Consider the following 19,821-nt stretch of genomic DNA (forward strand, 5'->3'; position numbering starts at 1 on the left):
GATGTTCTTCCTCACTGCACTGGTGACAGTTCAACATTTGCTGCACTTCAATGGTTTCTCAACCAAGAGTTCAAAGAAAAAGATCAGCGTGACTAGGATGTACAGAAAAGATCCAAATGAGGACCTGAGATATGACCTCTGCATACAGGGTTCCAGGTGTGCCTAGAGTGAAAAGAGGCACACTTTGAAAGGCCTTGTCCCCTTATTTTGAATTATCAAATCTATCTGTGATTATATATGGAAAATTTGGCAGTATACATATATGGCCTAAGTCAGTGATTTTTTTAAAAAATACTTTGTTGGCGTATTTTTAAAAATTCTCTTATATTTATTTTATCTTTCTCCCTACTCCACCCTAACCCCTTCCAACACCAGGTAGGAGAGAAAAAGGGTTAGTGGGAGAAGGGGTGCAGTTCTCTTAGCTGCTTCCTGCTGGTTAGGGTCATCCTGTTCCTTGGAGCCAGTCCAATCCTCGTTTCAGGAGATCTCCAACTTCTTGTCTCACTGCAGCAACCAGAAGCAGCAAGGGAGAAGCAGGAGCAGCCTTGTTCCTTCTCAGAGCTCCCACACTCTTTGGGCTCCGGCATTTATTCTCTCTCCAGAGTCTTCAGATTTAAACTCTCTGCAGGTGGCAAAGAGCTCCTCTCAGAGCCCGCATGAGGCAAATGGTCTGCTGCTGTGGACCATCTGGATCAGTCCCACATCCCACACCTGGGACCAAAATAAAAACATGTTTCTACCCACAACAGTATTTGCTTTCCTTTTAGCTCAGTGAAATACTTGAGATAGCCCACTTTCATATTCTGATACAGAGTATATAGAGGCTGATACATATAGTATATATGTCATATATAAACTATGCACACACATTTTCTGCAAGCCAAACAAGTCTCTTATGGAAATCAAGAGAATCCACATCCACCACAGGTAAAGGTAGGTGCCATAAGACCAAGAGGAGCGTGGCATTGTAGTCAGCTTTTTATCATTAAAAACAAAGAAACAAACAAAAAAACACCTAAGATAGTTAGCTTATGAATAGAAAAGGTTTGTTTTGCTTCATAGTGTTGGAAGTTTCAGCCCACAGTCAGTTATGGGAGGGTGCCATTGCAAGGAACACTCAGTAGAGCAAGCTGAAGGCCCGGACAGAGGACAGGAAGCGGTGCTGATGTGGCTCAGTTGGCAGAGCGGTTGCCTAATACGCATGGAGTCCTCGGATTTCTCTTTAGCCTTTCATAATCCTAGGTGTGGTGACACCTGCCTGTAACCCCAGAAGTTGTTATGTGAAGGCAGGAGGATCAGAAGTTTGCAGGCATTCCTGGCTACATAGCAAGCTCGATGCTGACTGGGCTGCCAGAGCCCGTGCTTTTAAAAAGTTGGAGAATGGTCTGAATATGGTGGTTCACGCCTTTACCCCAGCACTCAGGAGGCAGATTCGGGTGGATCGTTATTTAGCCTCGTTTAGTTTCAAGCCAGTCAGACTTACACAATAAGACCTCGTGTTGGAAGACAGAGAAGTGGGGAGAGAATGAGCTGCATCTCCTTATCCCTTCAATTGAATACTCCCAAAGACCAGAAGCTCTGACCCGCTTTTAAAGGTTCCATGACCTAGTAAAGAACAAAGCCTGAAAAACACTGTAGAGGAATTTTAATCCAGAAACATGGCTTTCCCCATCCCAAACCCCTCTGAACCGCTCTCCTAAATTCTCTTTTTCTGTCTCTTCTGCTGAGAGTTGGGCATATCCTATCCTGACTCATTCTATCAAATCCTTTTCTAAGGGCGTGTCTGTATTCTAGTCAGAGTAGCCAGGCCGCTGGATTAAAATACCTCTGCAAATATATATTTAAATAAGGAAAAATGTGTTGTAACAAACTTTTGGTATCCCCCCGCCCCGGAGGGAAAAGGATACACGTGTGAAAGTAAATACTATAAATACTATACAAAATGTAAACAAGTGACGAGGTCGTGAAGAACTCAGGAATCTGAGGGGTGGGGCTGGACTGTCTGTTCCCGGTCCTGAGCAGTTCTACAAGTGCACGTATTAATTAGCGTAGCTGTGACACCGGCCTCCAGCTTCAGAACAAATAGAACCAAGGGCGGGTTGACAAAACTCACTCTACGCCGAGCGTGTGACGTCATCACGACGTGGCAAGGCGCACGCAAATTGCGGAGGCACCGGACACGGCGCTTTCCTGCGCCGACGCTCTGGTCCCAGTGGCGTCTTCTGGCAGCTCTGAGGCGCCACTTTGGCCGCTCTGGCACGCCTGGCGTTGGGTGGGCGGCATTTCTGCGCCCACATGAGCCACTGGTATTATGGCCGCAGTGTTCGCGGTCGGGGCCGGGACTTCGCTGTCCGTGCCCCACCCAAGAAGAAAGGCAGAAACCACATCCCAGAAAGGTAAGGCGCTTTGGTTCCGGGCTGGGTCGTTCCGGCCGCCTCGGCGGCCTAGGTCTCGGTGTCTCCCGGCCGCGCGCCCTTCCGCCTCCCAGAGTCCTCCGCGCCGAACCCCACCGCACACTTCCTACCTGGCATTCTAGGGTCTTAGGTGTGTCCCGGGGGGCCTCTGTCTGTGAAGTTCGGGCCAGCGCGGTGGGGCGCGGCTGTCAGTATTGGGTCCCTTGATCACTGAGAGTCTTAAGATAGCTTAGGCGCTGTGTGAGGCTTCCGGTGTGAGCTGTACACTCCCTGCCCTTGGCACTAGCTGGAGAGGTTCTTTTGCTTCCAGGACTCTGGAGGCGGAGTTGTCATTTGAGGGAGTTCCCCCTGCCTGTGCCAATGGTTAGTTTTATGATTTTGCTTACGGGGGCCGTGAACACTTTACTTCCTGCAACTGTTTGCTTCCCTGCCCAGGTTTCAAAGTCCGTCGTTTTATCTCCACAAATAAGGAATAGCTAAAACCAGGCGTAGCCAGATCGGCCTCTCCCCTTCCTAGAATGCATCAAGTCCTTTGTTTTATCTCCACAAATGAGCAATACCTAAAACCCAGGATGCACTGAATGTCCTCCCCCCAGCCCCGGACTTCAGCAAGCACTCTTATTTCCACGAATGAGCAACACCTAAAATTCAGGATGGACGTAATGTCCTCCCTCCCTAGACTTTTATCTCCTGGTTATCTTTAGAGTCTGTCAGCTTTCCTCCTTCAGCATCCCGCTGTAGAACTTGCCTGTCATGTTGCAGAAAACAGATGTCCATTTACCTACTGTCATTTCCTTCCAATCCATTCCTTTTTCTATTTTTTTAAGATTTATTTGTTGTGTATACAGTGTTCTGCCTGCATGCCAGAAGAGGACACCAGATCTCATTATAGATGGCTGTGAGCCACCATGTGGTTGCTGGGAATTGAACCCAGGACCTTTGGAAGAACAGCCAGTGTTCTTCACTTCTGAGCCATCTCTCTAGCCTTCTCTAATCCATTCTTAACATACCTTTATATAGTTCATTATTTAAACTAAATATTGAATAGTAGTTGGGAGACAGCTCACAGATGTAAGGTAAAGCTTGGCTTTAAAAATAAAAAGCCAATCCTTGTCATGTCCTGTAACAGTAGGTTCTACTGTTCTGGGGTCTGCTGTGTCTCCAGCCAGGTCTCTTGCCCACTCAGTCCTCACTCTGTGCTTCAGGTTTACTGAATGAACTCTATTTATTTATAATTCACGGACAGAGACCAGCTCAGTTCTGACTCTCCACACTGACCCCGGGCAGGACTGAAATTCAGAGTGTCTATTCATGTAACAACTGGGCAATTTCTACACATTGAATTGATGTCACTTGTGTAGAAACCAAAAAACTATGCGCAGTGAAAGTATTGAATTTGAGGTCTTTCAGCTAGTGTATAGGTAGTTATTACTTCTTACTGTCTAACAGTTTTAGTTACCATTCAAAATATGAATTTCATTATGACATCTTCTATATGTATATCAGACTTTCTTGTTATAGTAAGACACACAATACAACTCCCCCCCCTTATTTTTTCTAGTTTCTTTCCTCCTCCTCCTAAATAATTCACCAATGTTTTCATGTCTCAAATATGTATATTCGTTATATATTTAAAACTAGATTCCACATAGGAGGGAAAATGTACACTATCTATCTTCCTTCCCCCTTTCTGCCTCTTGTTACCCTCTCCCCTCCCTTTAGGCCTCTTCCCTGACACAATCCCCCTTTTGCTTTCATGTCTGATATATCACCTTAGTATTTGATGCTAGGCTGGATTTATTAGGGATACAAAGGTCTGGCCATTCTTGCTTTTGGGTATTTCTTGTTTTGGGAGACCTATGTGCTATTTTGTTGTCTTGTTTCTGTTTTCAAGATAGGGAAGCAGGTGGAAGGGAAATGTAGGTTGTTATTTGTGCAGAATGAATAGGTTTGAGGGACATTTTGTGTGTGCTAGGTGCCCCATTATCTTGGAGGCTTATTCTGATAGGAGGCAAGGGTGACATTCAGTTTGATTAACAAATACGCTATGTCACAGATGGAAAGACTATCTTCCAGTTGGACAACGGATGCCTGGGACCCGTTTCATTGCTTTCAAAGTTCCTTTGCAAAAGGTAAATGAAAGTTAATTCAGTATATTTTCAGAACTCAACGTTTCCCGTGGAGAACACTAGCTCTCAACCTGGTTGCTCTCTATTTTCCTGGTTTGTGTCACTTTCTTGTTCTGAAACTAGATCCACAGATAGTAGAATCTACATCTATATCTAATTGTAGGAAAAGACAGTGTAATTCCTGTCCTGTATTATAAAGAGTCATTATAGTATGTTGTATTTTATGTTTGCCTGACAAAACTAGATGTGTTGATATGGTGGTCGCTCTACTGGGAATTCAGTAGAATTGGCGGGGATGGGGGATGTAGGCAGGTAGGTGGTTGGTTGGTTGTGAAATGCAATAGGTTTTAAGGCTTAGAGAAAGTGTTTTGTGTTTTTTTTTCCTTACCTATTTAATTCTGAAGTCATTCAGGCAAGGGGACACAAACACAGAAGTAAGTATATCAAAGTGAGCTTTTGTTCTTCCCACCACTGGAAGAAAGATTGTTACCAGCTTTCAGAAGAGCAGAGCCTGCCCTTTGAGTCGCGTGTGCTCATCGCATAGGGCTGGAATAATGCATAATGTGGTGCAGGACTGTAAGCAGGTGGCTCTCTCTTACTTCACTCTCTGACAGAAATTTGAAGCGAAGCTTATGCCAGAAGAATGCTTTTCTCCTTTGGATCTTTTTAATAAAATTCAAGAACAAAACGAAGAACTTGGATTGATAATCGATTTAACATATACTCAGCGCTATTATAAAATAGAGGTAAGTGGACTTTCCAACTGAAAACAAAACTCATCCTGTGCTGATGTGAAAACCATGCTTTATTCATAGGTAGTAATAATTTTAAAAGAAAAGCAAATAGTTTCCGTAATTTCATATTGAAATGAGATTGGAGGCCAGGCATGGTAGTGAATGGCTATAGTCCCAGTTCTTAGGAGCCTAAGGCAGGAAGATCACAAATTCAAGGCCAGCTTGGACTATATAAGTCTTAAGCAACAGCTAAACACACACACAATTCCTTGGATACAGTAACTGAACTATAATATGTAGTAGTCATTACCCAAGTCTTTCATCAGGAAAAGTTCTGTAACCATTGAACATCAATTCTTCCTTCTCTTACACTCCAGAACCCCAGCAGCCCCTTACCTGCTTTATTACTACAAATTTCCCAGTTCTAGGTATTTTATACACATAGCACAATGTAATATATATTTAAATGTTTTTAATTTAATTAAAATACAATTCTGTCATTTCCTTCTTCCTTTCTTTATCCTCTTCCAGCCCTCCTTTCAAATTCATAGCCTCTTTTTCTTTACTGTTGCTGCCTGTGTATGCAAATATATAAATGCAACCTGCTGAGTCCATTTAGTTTTGCTTGTATGTTTTTTCAGGTTGACCACTTTAGGGTGCTTATTAGAAGGTTTAATTCTCCCTCTCTCTGTAGTTTTTAATTGCCTGTAGTTCTTCATCTAGGGGTAGGGCCCTTTGCAATTTCTCCCATCCATGTTGGCTTGTCAACTGGTGTTACTGTTCAGATCTTGTTTAAGCACCCACATTGTTGAAATTTCATGGGTATAGCTATCCCTGTTATATCTATAAAGAATAATCTTGCAGCTGACTTCCTGGTCCTCGAGCCCAAGTCTTTCTACCTCCCTCTTAGATGTTCTCGGAGCCTTAGATGTAAGGGTTATACTTTAGGTGTATCGATTGGGCCTCACAGTCAGTTGTTCTCTGCATTTTGACTAGTTGTAGCTTTTTGTAATAATCTTTGTGCTGCTGGGGGAAAAAGTATCTTTGATGAAGTGGGAAAGTTATTTATCTGTGGAGTAAATTTTTTGAGGTTTATTTTTTATTTATTTGTATGAGTGTTTGCCTGGTTGTACATATGTGCATGAAGGACATGCTGGGCCTGTGGAGGGCAGAGGTGGGCATTACATCCCTATAACTGGAATTACAGATGGTTGTGAAATGTTGTATGGGTGCTGGGAATTGAACCTGAGTCTTCTGCAAGAGTAGCCAGTGCTCTTAACCATTGAGCCATCTCTCCAGCTCCAGTATCATGTAACACTTGTCTTTTTCTGTCTGAATTATTTTAGTAATTATATTTCTGACATTTATTAAAGCACATACCAGAATGTTTTTCTTTTCTGGCTCAATATTAAGTTATATGTATATGCTGTATTTCATTATTGCTCCTATCTGTTTCAGCCCATTCTGCCTTCCTTACTCCCTAACCTCTGTGTATGGGGGGAGGGCTAGTCTTTGGGAAGAGTCCCACTCTGAGGCCCTGGCTGGCCTGAAATTCATTATATATACCAGCTGGTCTCCAGCTGCCTACTCCTGCTTCCCACGTGCAGGCAGGGCTGCAGGGATTCGGAGTGTACCACCACATCCAGCTTGAACCCTCAGATGTTACAGAATTTATCTCTACATCTTTGGTCTGCATAGTTAAGATACAATATGCTTTCTTAATATCAGTTCTTTTATGTAAGATAGGCAATCTGATAACTCCTAAGTATCATAAAAATTGCCAATTTGCAGGTAGTTTTCTGCCAAACCTGATTAAGTGTCCTGATTGCTGTCTATGTCCCTTTTATTTTCTTGTTGTCCCTCTCTTGAATTCTGTGCTTTGAGAGACCCCGCCAGGCTGTAGTGTCTCGATGTTGGCTGAGCATCTCCCTGTGCTGGCAGACTCCTTTTGCTGTCAGCCACTGGGCTAGCACAACCGATTCCAGATTGAGTTTTCCTTTCTCCTTTTCTCCCTCCTCTCTCCTTCTGTTCCCCTGGTTTCTATTTTCTTTCCCTTTCCTACCCTCCTTCCCTCTCTTCCTTATTTTTTTGTTTTGGGTTTAGTATTTGAAACAGAGTCTTAACATTTAGCCCTGGCTCACCTAATACTCCTGATCTTCCTCCTCAGTCTCTCTAATGCTGGAATTATAGATCTACAGCACTCCACCTGCCTTGATTCTTTTTTTTTTTTTTTTTTTATTTTTTTTTTTTTTTTTTGAGATGGTGTCCCCCATTGCCCAGGCTGTCCTCAGTCACCTAGCCTCTTGCCCCTACCGCCCGAGTGCTGTGATTACAGGCATGGACCATCACACCCAGCTTGATTTCCTTTTCTAAAAAGTCTTTGTTTTAATATGTATGTTTGTGTCCCAGCATGAGTTTATGTGCGCCTCATGCGTACTAGAGCCTACAGATGTTAGATCCACTGGAACTGGCGTTACAGACAGCTGTGACTGGCTATATGAGTCTTGGGAAGCAAACCCTCACTCTGCCAGAGCAGGAAAGGCTCTGAGCTGAGAGCCACTGCTCCGGCTGCCTTGATTTTCTTTGTATCATGGCACTTTTGAGCATGTCTGTATATTTTAAGATGGGTTCTTGCTATGTTGCCCATGTTGATCTTGAACTCTTGTGCTCAGTTGGACCTTCTGCCTCAGCCTACTAAAACACATAGACAGCAAGGGTGTACTGCCATGCCTGACCTGAGATGTTTTCACAGCTGGTCATGTGCTAGGGGTTAAGTAATGAGTGGCTGTGTCTTAGGGTATTAGCAGTTGTTGATGACTAATCTATTCATTCCTTTGAGGGCTCAAAAAGTTGATTTTCTTTTTTCTTTTTTCTTTTTTGAGACAGGCTCTTGCTGTGTAGCCCAGGCTGACTTCAAACTCAAGAGTGTCGTGCCTCAGCCTCCCAGAGTCTAGGATTACAGGTGTGCGCCACCATTCACCAGGCTGTGCAGGTGAATCTTACCATTCATGTTTTACTTAATGACATTTCTGCTTGTTTATTTACTCAGTGATGTCAACAGGGTATTTCCTCTGTGTAACAGCTTTCAAAATAATATCTTGGTTCCCTGATCCCTGCCAATAGTGGCTAGTCAGGTTTTATTTAATTAATTAAATTTTTTCTATCATTACAAATGCCCCTACAATTGCCTTTTGCAATTAGAGTACAGGTGGAGGGCTTCCCGTTGGATAGTTGGAACTTCTCAGTTTGTCTCCTAAAACCTTTTTTAAAAAATATGATTGAGAATTTCGTACATGTATAATATGCGTTTTGATCACACTCACTCCAACACCAGCTAATTCATCCTGATTTTCACTCTCAATGTCATGTCCTTCTTTTATTTGATTTTTATAAGTTCAACACATGCAGAAGGTACCATGGAGGGTAGAAGAGAGTGTCACATCCTCTAGACCTGGTTGCCAGCTTCCTCGTGTGGGTACTGGAAACTGAGCCATTTCTTCACCCCACCCCCATGCTGCCTTTTAAAAAGGAACCACTGCATCCAAAATTAGCACTGTTCAAGTGCACGTGTGTGAAGCATCTCCTGGAACATGGCCGATTACCCAGGGCCACACCCCTGAGGAAGACTGGCTCCCCCTTCCCAAGCCGCTATCAGCTGCCAGTAGCTCCTCAGCCTGACTAAACCATTTCTCAGTGCTAATCTGTTGACGTGTCCTGATCATCTGTGATCACTTTTTCTACATGAAAGAAGTTTCAGGCTCATCTTAGCTGTTTCCTGCTCCAACTTGACTCAGTCCTTGCAGAAAACTTTGTGCTGATAATTTTCCAGACACTGTTGTCAGGCATATTTATTGTTAATAGAATATTGTTCTGAAGCTTTTCTTGTGGACAGAGCTAGGAACTCTATAAAATTCATGATAATGCTTTCCACCTAAACCCAGAGTTACAGATTTTCACATAACCTCTCTTTTTTCCCTGAGATTTATTTTATTTGTGTGCGTGTGTGCATGCATGCATGTGTGTGTTTTGTCTGTGTGTTTTCTGTGTTTGTCTGTCTGCCACATGTGTGTAGGTGCCTACTGAGGTCAGAAGAGGGCGCCGGATCCTCTGGAGCAGGAGTTACGGCTGTTGTGAGCCATCAGACATGGGTGTTGAGAACTGAACTACGTCCGCTGGAAGAACAACAAGCACTCTTAAACCTGAGCCATCTCTCCAGACCCACACCTACCCTCTTTGTTTTTTTTTTCCCCTAACCATAACTTCTTTGCCCAGCTCATTACTACTTTGTGAAGGCACAGAAAGGTGAAATAACTAAGTAGAACTGTTCATATAATTTTTAGTCACGCAATATATGCGCCCTCATTCAAATTGAATTTGGTGTGTTTTGTATACTTCATGACTGTTCTGCAGTTGTAATGAAAATCAAGTGCTATTTCCTAGTTGAAACAGCTTTGTAAGAAGTACCTCTTTAGCTTTAGTCAGAATTGCTATCACAGTAAGTTTATCATTACTAGTTTATATTCAGGCTCCTCATATCTTTCTTTATCTACCTACAAATGAAATAATGTATACTTTTCTTTGTTTTGCTTTCTAGGATTTGCCAGAAACTATTTCTTACATAAAAATTTTTACAGTTGGTCATCAGGTACCTGATAATGACACTATTTTTAAGTTCAAATGTGCAGTTAAAGAATTTTTAAAGAAAAATAAAGACAATGGTAAGTCCTTGAGGTTTCTTTTTCTTTTTATCCTGAACTCTTTTGTACATTTTGAATAGGTTTGGGACTTTTTTTTTAATCTTTTATTTTGAATTATGTGTGTGTGCTCGTGGCTCTGTGCCTGTGAATGCGGGTACTGAGTCCAGAGGCATCAGGTTCCCTCCACCTGCAGTTATGGGCAGTTGTAAGCCATGCAGTACAGGTGCTGGAAACCAAACTCGGGTCCTCGTCAAGAGCAGATGTCCTCTCAAGCACTGAAGCGTCTCGGAGTTTGAAAATGTCAGCTGGTAGTAATAAAGTGTTTTCCTCTTGTTGGCCACACAAAACAAAACTTAAGTGAGAAATGTGTCTATGATGGAAGTGTTTCTCTTTTTCTGTTGCTAAGGGATGAGTGGTAGAAGATTAAAAATCTCAGGGTCCCAGAGTTCCATAAAGAAGCAACAGAAGACACAGGTTAGGAGTGACACAGCCCCGTAGGAAAACAGCACAAGTAGGCCGAGAGAGTGGCATCTTTGTCACACATACTGAAGGTGTTTCTGTTGTTTTCCCGTTTTGAGTATAGTTGCGGTTGTTACTAGCACAAGTGGAGGCTGGACTGAGGTCTGTAGATTAACTGCAGAGCACTTCCCTGGCCCCTGAGCCCCAGCTTCGAACCTCAGCACTGCACATGCAGCCACATCCCAGTTTCCTCTTTATGTAGGATAGACGGCTTTGTCTAACGCAAGTCTAACCTAATGGTGCCTCTGCACTTTACATCATTGTGTCTAACCAGTGCTTGCAGAACTCCACAACAATGAGCTTTTGGGAGGTGATTCTTGATAACGTTTTTAAAGTCACTTTCCTTTTCAACATAGCAGTAATATTTCACTAACTTGTAAGTGTTGCTCTTCAGAAAGTTTCCCAACTTATTTTTGGTGTATCTTGCTTCCTTTACTTAACTCTGAATTTCCTGTTTTATAGACAAACTTATTGGTGTTCACTGCACCCATGGCTTAAACAGGACTGGCTACCTCATTTGCAGGTGAGTTGCCAACCCAAAAGCCAAACAGTGTTTAATGTGTCTGTGTGGTTGCAGTAGTAGTGTAAGCTGGAAGTGGTAAAGTATAGAGCAGTGTTGTCTCTACCCAGAGACTGCCTTCAGCAGTATATTGCAGAGCTCACAAATGCAGATGTAAGCACACCTATGTCTATCTGAAATCAGATTTGCAATTTAATATGCAGTAGGTATCTTCCTGTGGAAGTATTTGGAGACCTTATATTTTAAAGGCTACACTGTTTTTAGTGTGTTTTTGTTTTTGTGTTGTTTTGTTTTGCATACTGATGAACATGCACATCAGAACTTGGGGTATGATAAAATAGAAAAGTGGTATGAGCATCTTTGGATCCACATGCCACTGACTGAGCAATAACCTTACTTGACATGCAGATTCTGAATTCAGATGTGATTTTTAAGGAACTGTGTTGTGTGACTTTGTTTGTCCATTCAGACAGTCCTTCCTGAGATGTGGTTTTTGTGAGCAGTGTGAGTGCTGGCAGAGAAATTTAACCTGAAGAAATAATGAAGACTATAATAATAAAAATAATGAGAATATAGATCTGCCACTGTCGTGTGCTAAGGAAGACGGGTCCATGGTACCATGAGAGCAAATGATAGGGCAGTCTGACCTACCATCAAGACAGTACATTTCCATGGAAGGGTTGAGCAGTACCTGACAGTTTACCTAGCGCTAGCGGTGTCAGGACACTGAAGAGAGACCACGGCTCAGCCAAGCCCCTAGAGTAGGACGGGGTGCTGCACTGGAGGAGGGGGCAGTGCAGCGAGTGTGGCTTGAAGTGGAACTGCGGGTGTGGAAGGGCTCAAAACTAGGCCATGCAAAGTGGAATTTCAGTCTGCTTGTTGTTACACCTTTCGGGGGTGTGCTGAACACATCTCTTTCTGCTGAGTAAGAATGTTCTAAGGAGGTAGAGCAAGGCGTCATCAGGTTTTTGTATGAACTGAAGTGTGGTCACTTGGACCAGATGTCGAGGCCATTTTGGTGGAAAGATGTTGTCATCACTGTCAGGACCCTGGTGGTAGATTGAGGGTGAGAATGAGGAAAAAGTGGGTGACAGTAATGGTAGCTCCTGTTTCTGGCCCATATAAGTTGGTTTTCTAGTATTTTTAGCTATGTTACTATTTTTCCCAGTTGCTTTATGTGTTGTTGGTTCCTGATGAATATACAGTAATATTAAGGAAGCCTCTGTTTTTAATTCACAAAGCATTTTGATGAAAATAACTACTGAATCTATCTTTTAAGCATTTTCCAGTTTGGTCATGCATTTCCTTTATTAAGTATGTTGTTATATTAATGTAAGTACCTTTATTAATAAATTTCTTAGTCAATCTTTGGGTAGTCTTTTTCTATGGTCATGACCTGTCATTTTGTAACTGTTGGATTAGATATCTAGTATTTTCTTAGGATCTGTATGTCTCCACTTGTAAGTGAAATTGGACCTGTTTTGATTTTTTTTTCTTATATTTAAGTGACCCAAATTATGTTGTTTTGTTAGATATTTGATTGATGTAGAAGGCATGAGGCCAGATGATGCAATTGAATGTAAGTATGAGGGGTGTCACTATTTTTCCCTTTCTATAAAAGCGAAATGTGGAAATGGTAGATCCACTTTTTAGGTTTTGGAAAAAATTTCATATCCAATATAAAATGCCAAAAAGAAAGTGAAGAGAGAGAAGGAAGGAAAACTAGCTCTTGGGGCTGGGGATGTGGCTCAGCGATAGAACATCTGCTGAGTATGTGTGAAACCTGAGTTTGATCTCCAGTACCAAAAGAAAGAAAGAAAAATCATAGCATAAGTTGTCCTTTGCCAAAAGCTTATGGAGGAACATATCTGCAGGTAGTGAGGTGTAACAGCATAATGGTTAGCCAGTGCATATGAGCTTTGCTTTCAATCTCTGGGCAAGATTTCTTCCGTGTGATTGTTTCTGATAGTACATCTTCATCCACCCCTCAGTATTCAACAGGTGTCGGGGGCACTGCATAGAAAGACAGAATTACATTGAAAACCTGCAGAATCATCGTGTCAAAAAGGAAGTCTTCCGTCTTGTTAGGTGAGGTTTGTGGTTAGGGAATCCTCTTTGAAATAATTCACTGCTACATTACCCTGGAACTTTCTCACTTGCTGAGTAAACCCTAAACCAATAGAAATGGGGGAGATGAGATCATATGTTCACAAACCAAAATATGTAATCACTAAACTGGCCACTGGAACTGGAGTCTTGTGACACTGAGGACACTTCTCTTCTAGAAACCGGAATGTTAGTACACCTAAGTCAGGTGGTCCTGAAGACGCAGCACATCCTATGGCACAAGTCCATACCACTAACAAGCCTCTGCACCAAGGACCTAGGAACAACCGGCCTGCTGGCCGTCCACCACCTTTCCGGCGTTTTCATACCCAGACCCAGAACTTAAAGCAGCCACTCAGGTACGTGTTCTCCCTTTCCTAGAACTGAGATGGAGACTGTCCTTTAAGCCGGGGAAAGTACATTGTGATAGTGGCCAGCGGTTGCTGTTTCTTCAGATCCGTTTCAGTCATGCTGCCCTGCAAATCAAAACCTAAGTGGGAAATGTGTGGCTCTTCAGAGGCAGATGAGAAAAGGAAATTTTATTTATTATTTTCAAATTTAGTTTTATCCAGGAGGAGTTAGATGGGGCTACTAGAAGATAAAATCTTACATTCTTGGGATCATACCCAAGCTTCTACCTCTGAGATATAGCCCTAGGCTTTGAGACCTCTGAATTCTTAAGCTACATTGTGTTTGGAATAAGGAAGGCTGTTACTCAGAGAACAAAAAAAAGCCAAGTGGGGTAGTGGGTGCCTGTAACCCCAACACTGGGAGCTAGGGACAGGGAGATCAGGGGCTCATCAGTGTCTACATAGTGAGTTTGAGGTCAGCCTAGACCACATGAGACTCTGTCTCAAACAAAAAACAGAACAACAGAGAAAGAAATTCTGAGAGGTAATAAACTCAATAGAGATATTTGCAAATGATTTGAGCAGATTAAATCATAAAAGTATTTCACTTAGGAAATGAGAAAATTCTTGGTTCAGTCAAAATAGGATTCTCCAGAGAAAAGGAAAGCTAGAGGAGGGTAGGCAGGTAGACAAGAGAGGCCTTTATTATGGTGACTGACACGTGTGACTGTAGGTGAAGTCCCTCAGCAAGTCCTGAGGCCCAAGGAGTATGGTAAGTCTATAGGAGTTGTGGAGAAAGGCCTGAGAAGCCTTGGGATAGGGGGTGGAGGGGCAGGAGAGGGTAGCTTTGCCTTTTCTCTGCCTTTGTTCACAATCCATCTACGTGATTGGTGCCTGCCCCCCGGGAGGCAGATCGCACTTATTCAGTCTGCTCTCCATGCATCAGTCTCTGTAGAAACACTCTGTTGGCAAGTGCAAAAACAACACTTCACTAGCTCTGTAGCTGTTCCTTACTCTAGTCAAGATGCTATCTAAAATTAACTATCATAGCTTGCAAGATATTTTTGGCTGCTAATTTAGGTTAAGTTTTTATGAGTACTTGAGGGTTCTAACTGTAAGGCTGGGTTTGAATTTGTCTCCTTACTCTGCCATTCACACTATGTACAATCTTGGGTGAGACCACATCTTTCATTTCCATTCTCTGAGGTAGAGATTTTTAAACACACAACCCATAACTAGGGTTGTTGTGTGCTACTTTTGTTAAAGCAAATTGGTACATTGTAACACTTTTTTTTTTTAATGCTGGTGACACTGAGCATGGGAGTTACCCTTTTGACTTAGCTTTAATGGCCGTGAAGATGTTCAATTCTATATTGAGACTACTTTTCAAATTCTGCTGTTGGAGACAGAGCTAGATGCACTGTGTATAGTGGTATATATTATGAGATGCTAATCCCCAAAATACTGGTGGTCGGAAAACTCATAGTAGCCTGTGATTCTAAGAATGGGGAGACAGCTAAGCGACCGTAACCATACTGTGACATTTCATAAAGCTACTGAAATTGAAACTTATTTATAATAGTAAAAAGTAGCAGGGGCTGGAGAGTTGGCTCAGCAGTTAAGAACACTGCTCTTGAAGAAGACACAGGTTCAGTTCCCAGCAGCAACATAGCTGCTCACAACTGACAGTAACAACAGTCAAAAAGGTGAAAAGGAATAGAGACTAAAGAAGCAAATCATCCTTTTTGACAGAGTGGGATTGTGTGAGAGAGAGACAGAGAGAGCGCCTTCATGTGAAGTCAGAGGACAACTCCAGTGTCACCCTTCACACTTTCAGCTTGTCTGAGACAGAGCCTCTTGGAGTTCCCCTGCACCTGCTAGGCCAGCTGCCCTGGAGCCTCCAGGGATCCCCCTGTCTCTGCCTCCACATTGTCATAGGGATTACAGACACATGCTCCTGTTTCTCAGCTTTCTGTGGGTTCTGTGGTTCTAGCCCCAAGTCCTCACACATGTGCCACTGAGCCATTGCCCCAGTCCTAGCTCCATCTTATAAAAGTGAAGAGAAAGATAAGTGATTATCTGCTTGGGTCATCCAGATAGGGAAGAGCAGGATCAGAATATCTCTTATTTTATAAAGCTTATTATATGTTACTGTTGATAATGATTTATTGCTTCTTGTTTAAGAAAATTTTCACAAAGTCCGAGTGTTTTCCGGAGAGGCCTTATCCCTCCTCCTGGTCCAGCTGGAGAGGACTACTCACAAAGAAGATTCTTCTGGAACATGAAGCCAAGTGCCAGTCAAGCAGCCCAGAACAAGAAGTGAGCTTCTGCCAGTTACCAGAGACACTTCTACCCAGCCTACCGGGGGTGGACCCGGTGAGACACCCTTGGCTAGACTGTTTAGGGGCCACCTGAGACCAGAGCTGAACAGAAGACAGCTGGATGACTTTTAATAAAATCAGGTCAAATGAATTAAAAAAAATTTAAGCATTTTTTAGCTTTTTTAAATCTTTGATTACCCCTTCATGTGTGTTAGGTTTAAAGATGAATTGCATTGCTTTTTACCTGCTGATGAAGGCACAGCGATAGCAGCAGTCCAGAACACAGCATTCCAGGCTTCAACTTTACTCAAAGAATTTTCAATAGATAAACTATTTTTTAATTGTCTTTTGCTTTCCCTGTATATTTCCTTTGCTCATGCTTGTAAAGTGTGTATAGATGCAGAGATTCATCATGTTTACCATGCTCTGTTACTGACAATCTTAAGGATATCTTTTTTTCCTTGACTGTTCAAATTTTCTACTAAAAATCTAGCCAGGAGACAAGTTTCTTTGTGCCTATTCTCTGTGCTTGAAGGACTCCGATCAGCTTTCTTTCCTTGGTGGTCATTGTTGGAATCTGACCAGCTTCTTACTGAACTGCCAAGTGAGGCATCTAACACAGAGGAGTGTAACATTTTAGGGAATGATTGATTGCCAACTTGGGCAAGAGAAACTAATTGATAAACCAGAGTTCTGGTTAAATTATAATTTACCTGACGAGGCAACTGCCACCAACAGGGTAGAACTATCCAGAAGGCTTGAAAACCTCTAGATTTTAAAGGTTGAACAGACGGGGAATGACCAGACGTTCTTGGCTACCTGGGAAGACTGAGGATGGCGGCGCTGAAACTGAGGACCTGTGTTCAGGAGGATCTCTATCCAGTGGCCTCCCACACTGGAATGGTGCTCTTCCTCTGGAACACACTTCAGGCTACTTGGAGGTGCTAATTCCTTCAGCTATAGAACTCACTCAGGAAATTGCTCATCATGACACACCTCAGTCCACAGCAAGTGATTGTTGAATGACTGGGCGATTTGGCTCTTATCTTGAAAGCCTCTGCTTCTGAGAATTGTCAAAGTGAGAGCTGATGCTCCACGCAGTAGTTATCTTCCTCCACATGTGAACGTGGAGCCTCACCCTAACGGAGTCCCAGTAGCTCACCCAGCCTTGCCTGGGGCTGATTGTCTGCACTCAAACGATGGCTCTTAAAGTGTTTCTCTGCTCACCATATTTAACAGATGCCTGCAGAATTCTCTCCTGGAATCCACTTTTTAGGAAATGAGAACAGACAGTTATGAAGCAAAAGAGGACAAGGCTGGGGCAGGTGCAGACGTGCACCTTGGCCAGGGACTTCTGTGGGGACACTGCCGGGAGACAGCCATTGCGTGAGCTCTGCTGCCTGCCTGTTCCTCTGTCTTTGGATTACCAACACCTTGTTAAGACCTGGTTTATCACGGGGTACCTCATAGCTTTTATTCTTACACACTGGTGTGGCTTCTGTCCATGTCAAACCATCCAAAGGCCTAGTGGAAGGAAGCAGCAGCTTCTTTTTAACACATTTCTAGTGGTCTGTGTAGTATTTTTAAATCGTATTTTTATTTTAGAAGCACACATGAGTACTTTCTCAGGTAGCTTTCCTGAGATTACCATGAAAAGGCATCCTCCGTGTTACCTGGTTGTCAGGTCTCAGAGGAGCCAGCTTAAATACTCTGTCTTACTCTATTTATCTTCCTTCATTGTTTAAGTACTACTCTTACAGATCACCATTTCTATGTTTTCCAGTTTATGATAATATGTGATGATGAATTCTTGGCAAACGAGGATGTAGCTCTCAGCCTATCCACCCCACAGCTGTTTGCTGAAATTCTTGATAGGTGTTAGTCATCATGAGCCATAGTACTCCGTGGTTGTGGGTTCTTTTATGTCTTCGCCTTCATGTTCTTGCCTCATTCATTTGTCCTTTTCCCGTTGCCATGTCACATTCATTCCCCCATAGCTGATAGTATTATAAACTGTCTCGGTGTAAGTGATGTGCCCTTGTGGTTTGACTCCTTTTCTGGAGCTTCTTAAAATGCCCTGGTTAGATACCAGCACCAGTTGTTAGGGCTGCCGTGGTGGAGTGTCATAGATGGGGCAGTGTAATCTGCAGGAATGTTCTGTTTCTCATAGTTGTAGAAGCTGGGAAAGACGGAGGCAGTGAGAATAGGGTCTTGCAGATAGTTGGTACCTCACTGTCTTCTATGTCTTAATACATCTCTTTACCCCCTCAACCCCTCCCTCCCTTTTTTTTCTTTTTAAATGATATGCCAAGATGTATCCTCAGCTCTCCTCAAAGATGCCAGTCATTAGGTTCTTCTTGGAGACTTCATTTTAATGCTTTTGCCTCTTTAAAGATTGTACCAAATGCAGGGCTTAGAACTTTAACAGGAATCTGAGGAAACACAGCTGTCCACAGGAAGCACACTGGCTATTCATTACGCCTGGGACCCAGCTCCTGACTTGAGCCCTCTTCTATCTTACTTGTCATTTCTTAGAACGCCCTTATGTCTCCTGGGTTCCAGGGTGCTACTTTCATGACTGCAGTTTCCCATTTGATCATTATGTCTGTCCTTCATAGCTTCTGGGGCTGGGTGGGATGTCCCAGCTGAATCAGAAATGGATCTGTTTGATTCTTTCTCTGCTCCTGTACTTTGATTAGCTACAGTGTCAGGCACTTTTCAGTGCCTCTCTTCATGCTGTTCTGGGCGTCACTGCTGGCTGTTGAAATCCTCTATCTTCTCATCTCGAACCTGTCTGTAACCTGTAATTTGTCTCTTGAAGTCTTAAGATCTTCATCTCAAATGATAGAGTGTTTTCTATTCACAGTGACAGATAGCAAGTGAGCCCTTTCAGTATAGTGAATTGCAAGAAGTTTTTATTTACTGCTATTGTATTAGGACTAACCCGAACCCTTGGCAACTTCTGGTTGGATGTTGGGTTTCTTTCCTGGAATGTGCCTTTGATTTAATTATATTTTTTTATTTAACCTTTTCACATTAATTTCTAGTATTTTTTTCTGATATGTTGGAGATGCTGGGATTGACAGGGTCTCGAACATGCTAGACATGTACTCTGTTATTGAGGCATGCCTCCAGCCCTCTTCTGGTCTATACATCTATATGTGATTTGTGTAAGCATAATAAAAACATAAAAGAAAATATTTCTCAATATTTAAATATATTACATATATGCGGGGTCTCAGTATGTGTGCAGGGTGGCCTCCAGGGCTCCATCAGCCCTCCTGCCCCAGTCTCCTGTGCAGGTGAGACTTCAGGTATATGCTCCCATGCCTAGCTCTAAATTTTAATTTCTAAGAGTTATCTCTAGTTTTTAATAACTACATTATACATCTTTTTAAAATCTTATTTAATTATTTATTATTTTTACATTATTTTGCCTGCATGTATACCTGCAGGGCAGAAGAAGACACAGGATCTCATAGATGGTTGTGAGCCACCATGTGGTTGCTGGGAATTGAACTCAGGACCTTTGGAAGAACAGCCAGTGCTCTTAACCTCTGAGCCATCTCTCCAGCCCTACATTATACATCTTAACTATTGACACTCATTATGGAGGGAGGCCCCATGTGGGATCCTAACTAAATGTTATTTCCTATAAAACTAACAGCTTTCCAGAACTGTGTCCTGAAAACAAGTTCCCATGTGTTCCTTTCCTCTTGCAAGTGCCAAATGGCATATGGCTTCGGGGTTCCATGATCCTCTTTCTGCCAAGGTTTTCTGTGTCTAGCCTCAAGCTGAATTTGCTAGCCACTTTGTGGCTATAATAGGCCATACACTCTGCCTCATCTTTAAAGTTATCTTTGGCTGTCCCTTGGTCTGAGCCAGTCATTCATGCTCAGCTGTAGGAACCACTACAAAGTCTTCTCCCTCAACCCTACCCCCCAGCGAATGCTCTCTCTGTGTACACTGTACCTTGTGTCATTATTTAATTCAGGTTCTGTGCCACGATGTCAGAGTAGCACAGTATGACA

General features: G+C 42.7%; 1 protein-coding gene and 1 long non-coding RNA gene across 3 annotated transcripts; one reads left to right on the top strand and one right to left on the bottom strand.

The window, feature by feature from the left end:
• Positions 1-307: 307 nt before the first annotated feature.
• On the bottom strand, positions 308-2,747 carry LOC129684460 (uncharacterized). 2 transcript variants are annotated; one of them, XR_008721346.1, is made up of 2 exons: positions 2,525-2,747; positions 308-1,605 (listed from the first exon to the last, which is right to left on the bottom strand). It is a non-coding gene; the product is annotated as an uncharacterized LOC129684460 (long non-coding RNA). The 2 variants fall into 2 exon arrangements; XR_008721345.1 differs by lacking the exon at positions 2,525-2,747 and adding an exon at positions 2,114-2,165.
• Dusp11 (dual specificity phosphatase 11) lies at positions 2,160-18,990 on the top strand. The gene is made up of 9 exons (XM_055617609.1): positions 2,160-2,396; positions 4,471-4,546; positions 5,158-5,289; positions 9,872-9,995; positions 10,956-11,016; positions 12,546-12,592; positions 13,005-13,101; positions 13,299-13,478; positions 15,654-18,990. The coding sequence occupies exons 1-9, from the start codon at positions 2,296-2,298 to the stop codon at positions 15,790-15,792; spliced, it is 957 nt and encodes a 318-aa protein (XP_055473584.1). The 5' UTR covers positions 2,160-2,295; the 3' UTR covers positions 15,793-18,990.
• The last annotated feature ends 831 nt before the right edge of the window (positions 18,991-19,821 follow it).

Source organism: Psammomys obesus, unplaced genomic scaffold (genome assembly GCF_907164565.1).
Source record: "Psammomys obesus unplaced genomic scaffold, mPsaObe1.curated_primary_1811, whole genome shotgun sequence".
Taxonomy (NCBI): Eukaryota; Metazoa; Chordata; class Mammalia; order Rodentia; family Muridae; genus Psammomys; species Psammomys obesus.

Excerpts from the sequence above, each read along its gene's own strand:
- Dusp11 (XM_055617609.1), top strand. The coding sequence starts at position 2,296 with ATGAGCCACTGGTATTATGGCCGCAGTGTTCGCGGTCGGGGCCGGGAC. Across the intron at positions 5,290-9,871 it reads AGCGCTATTATAAAATAGAG|GATTTGCCAGAAACTATTTC; the intron begins GTAAGTGGACTT and ends TTTGCTTTCTAG. Across the intron at positions 9,996-10,955 it reads AAAGAAAAATAAAGACAATG|ACAAACTTATTGGTGTTCAC; the intron begins GTAAGTCCTTGA and ends CCTGTTTTATAG.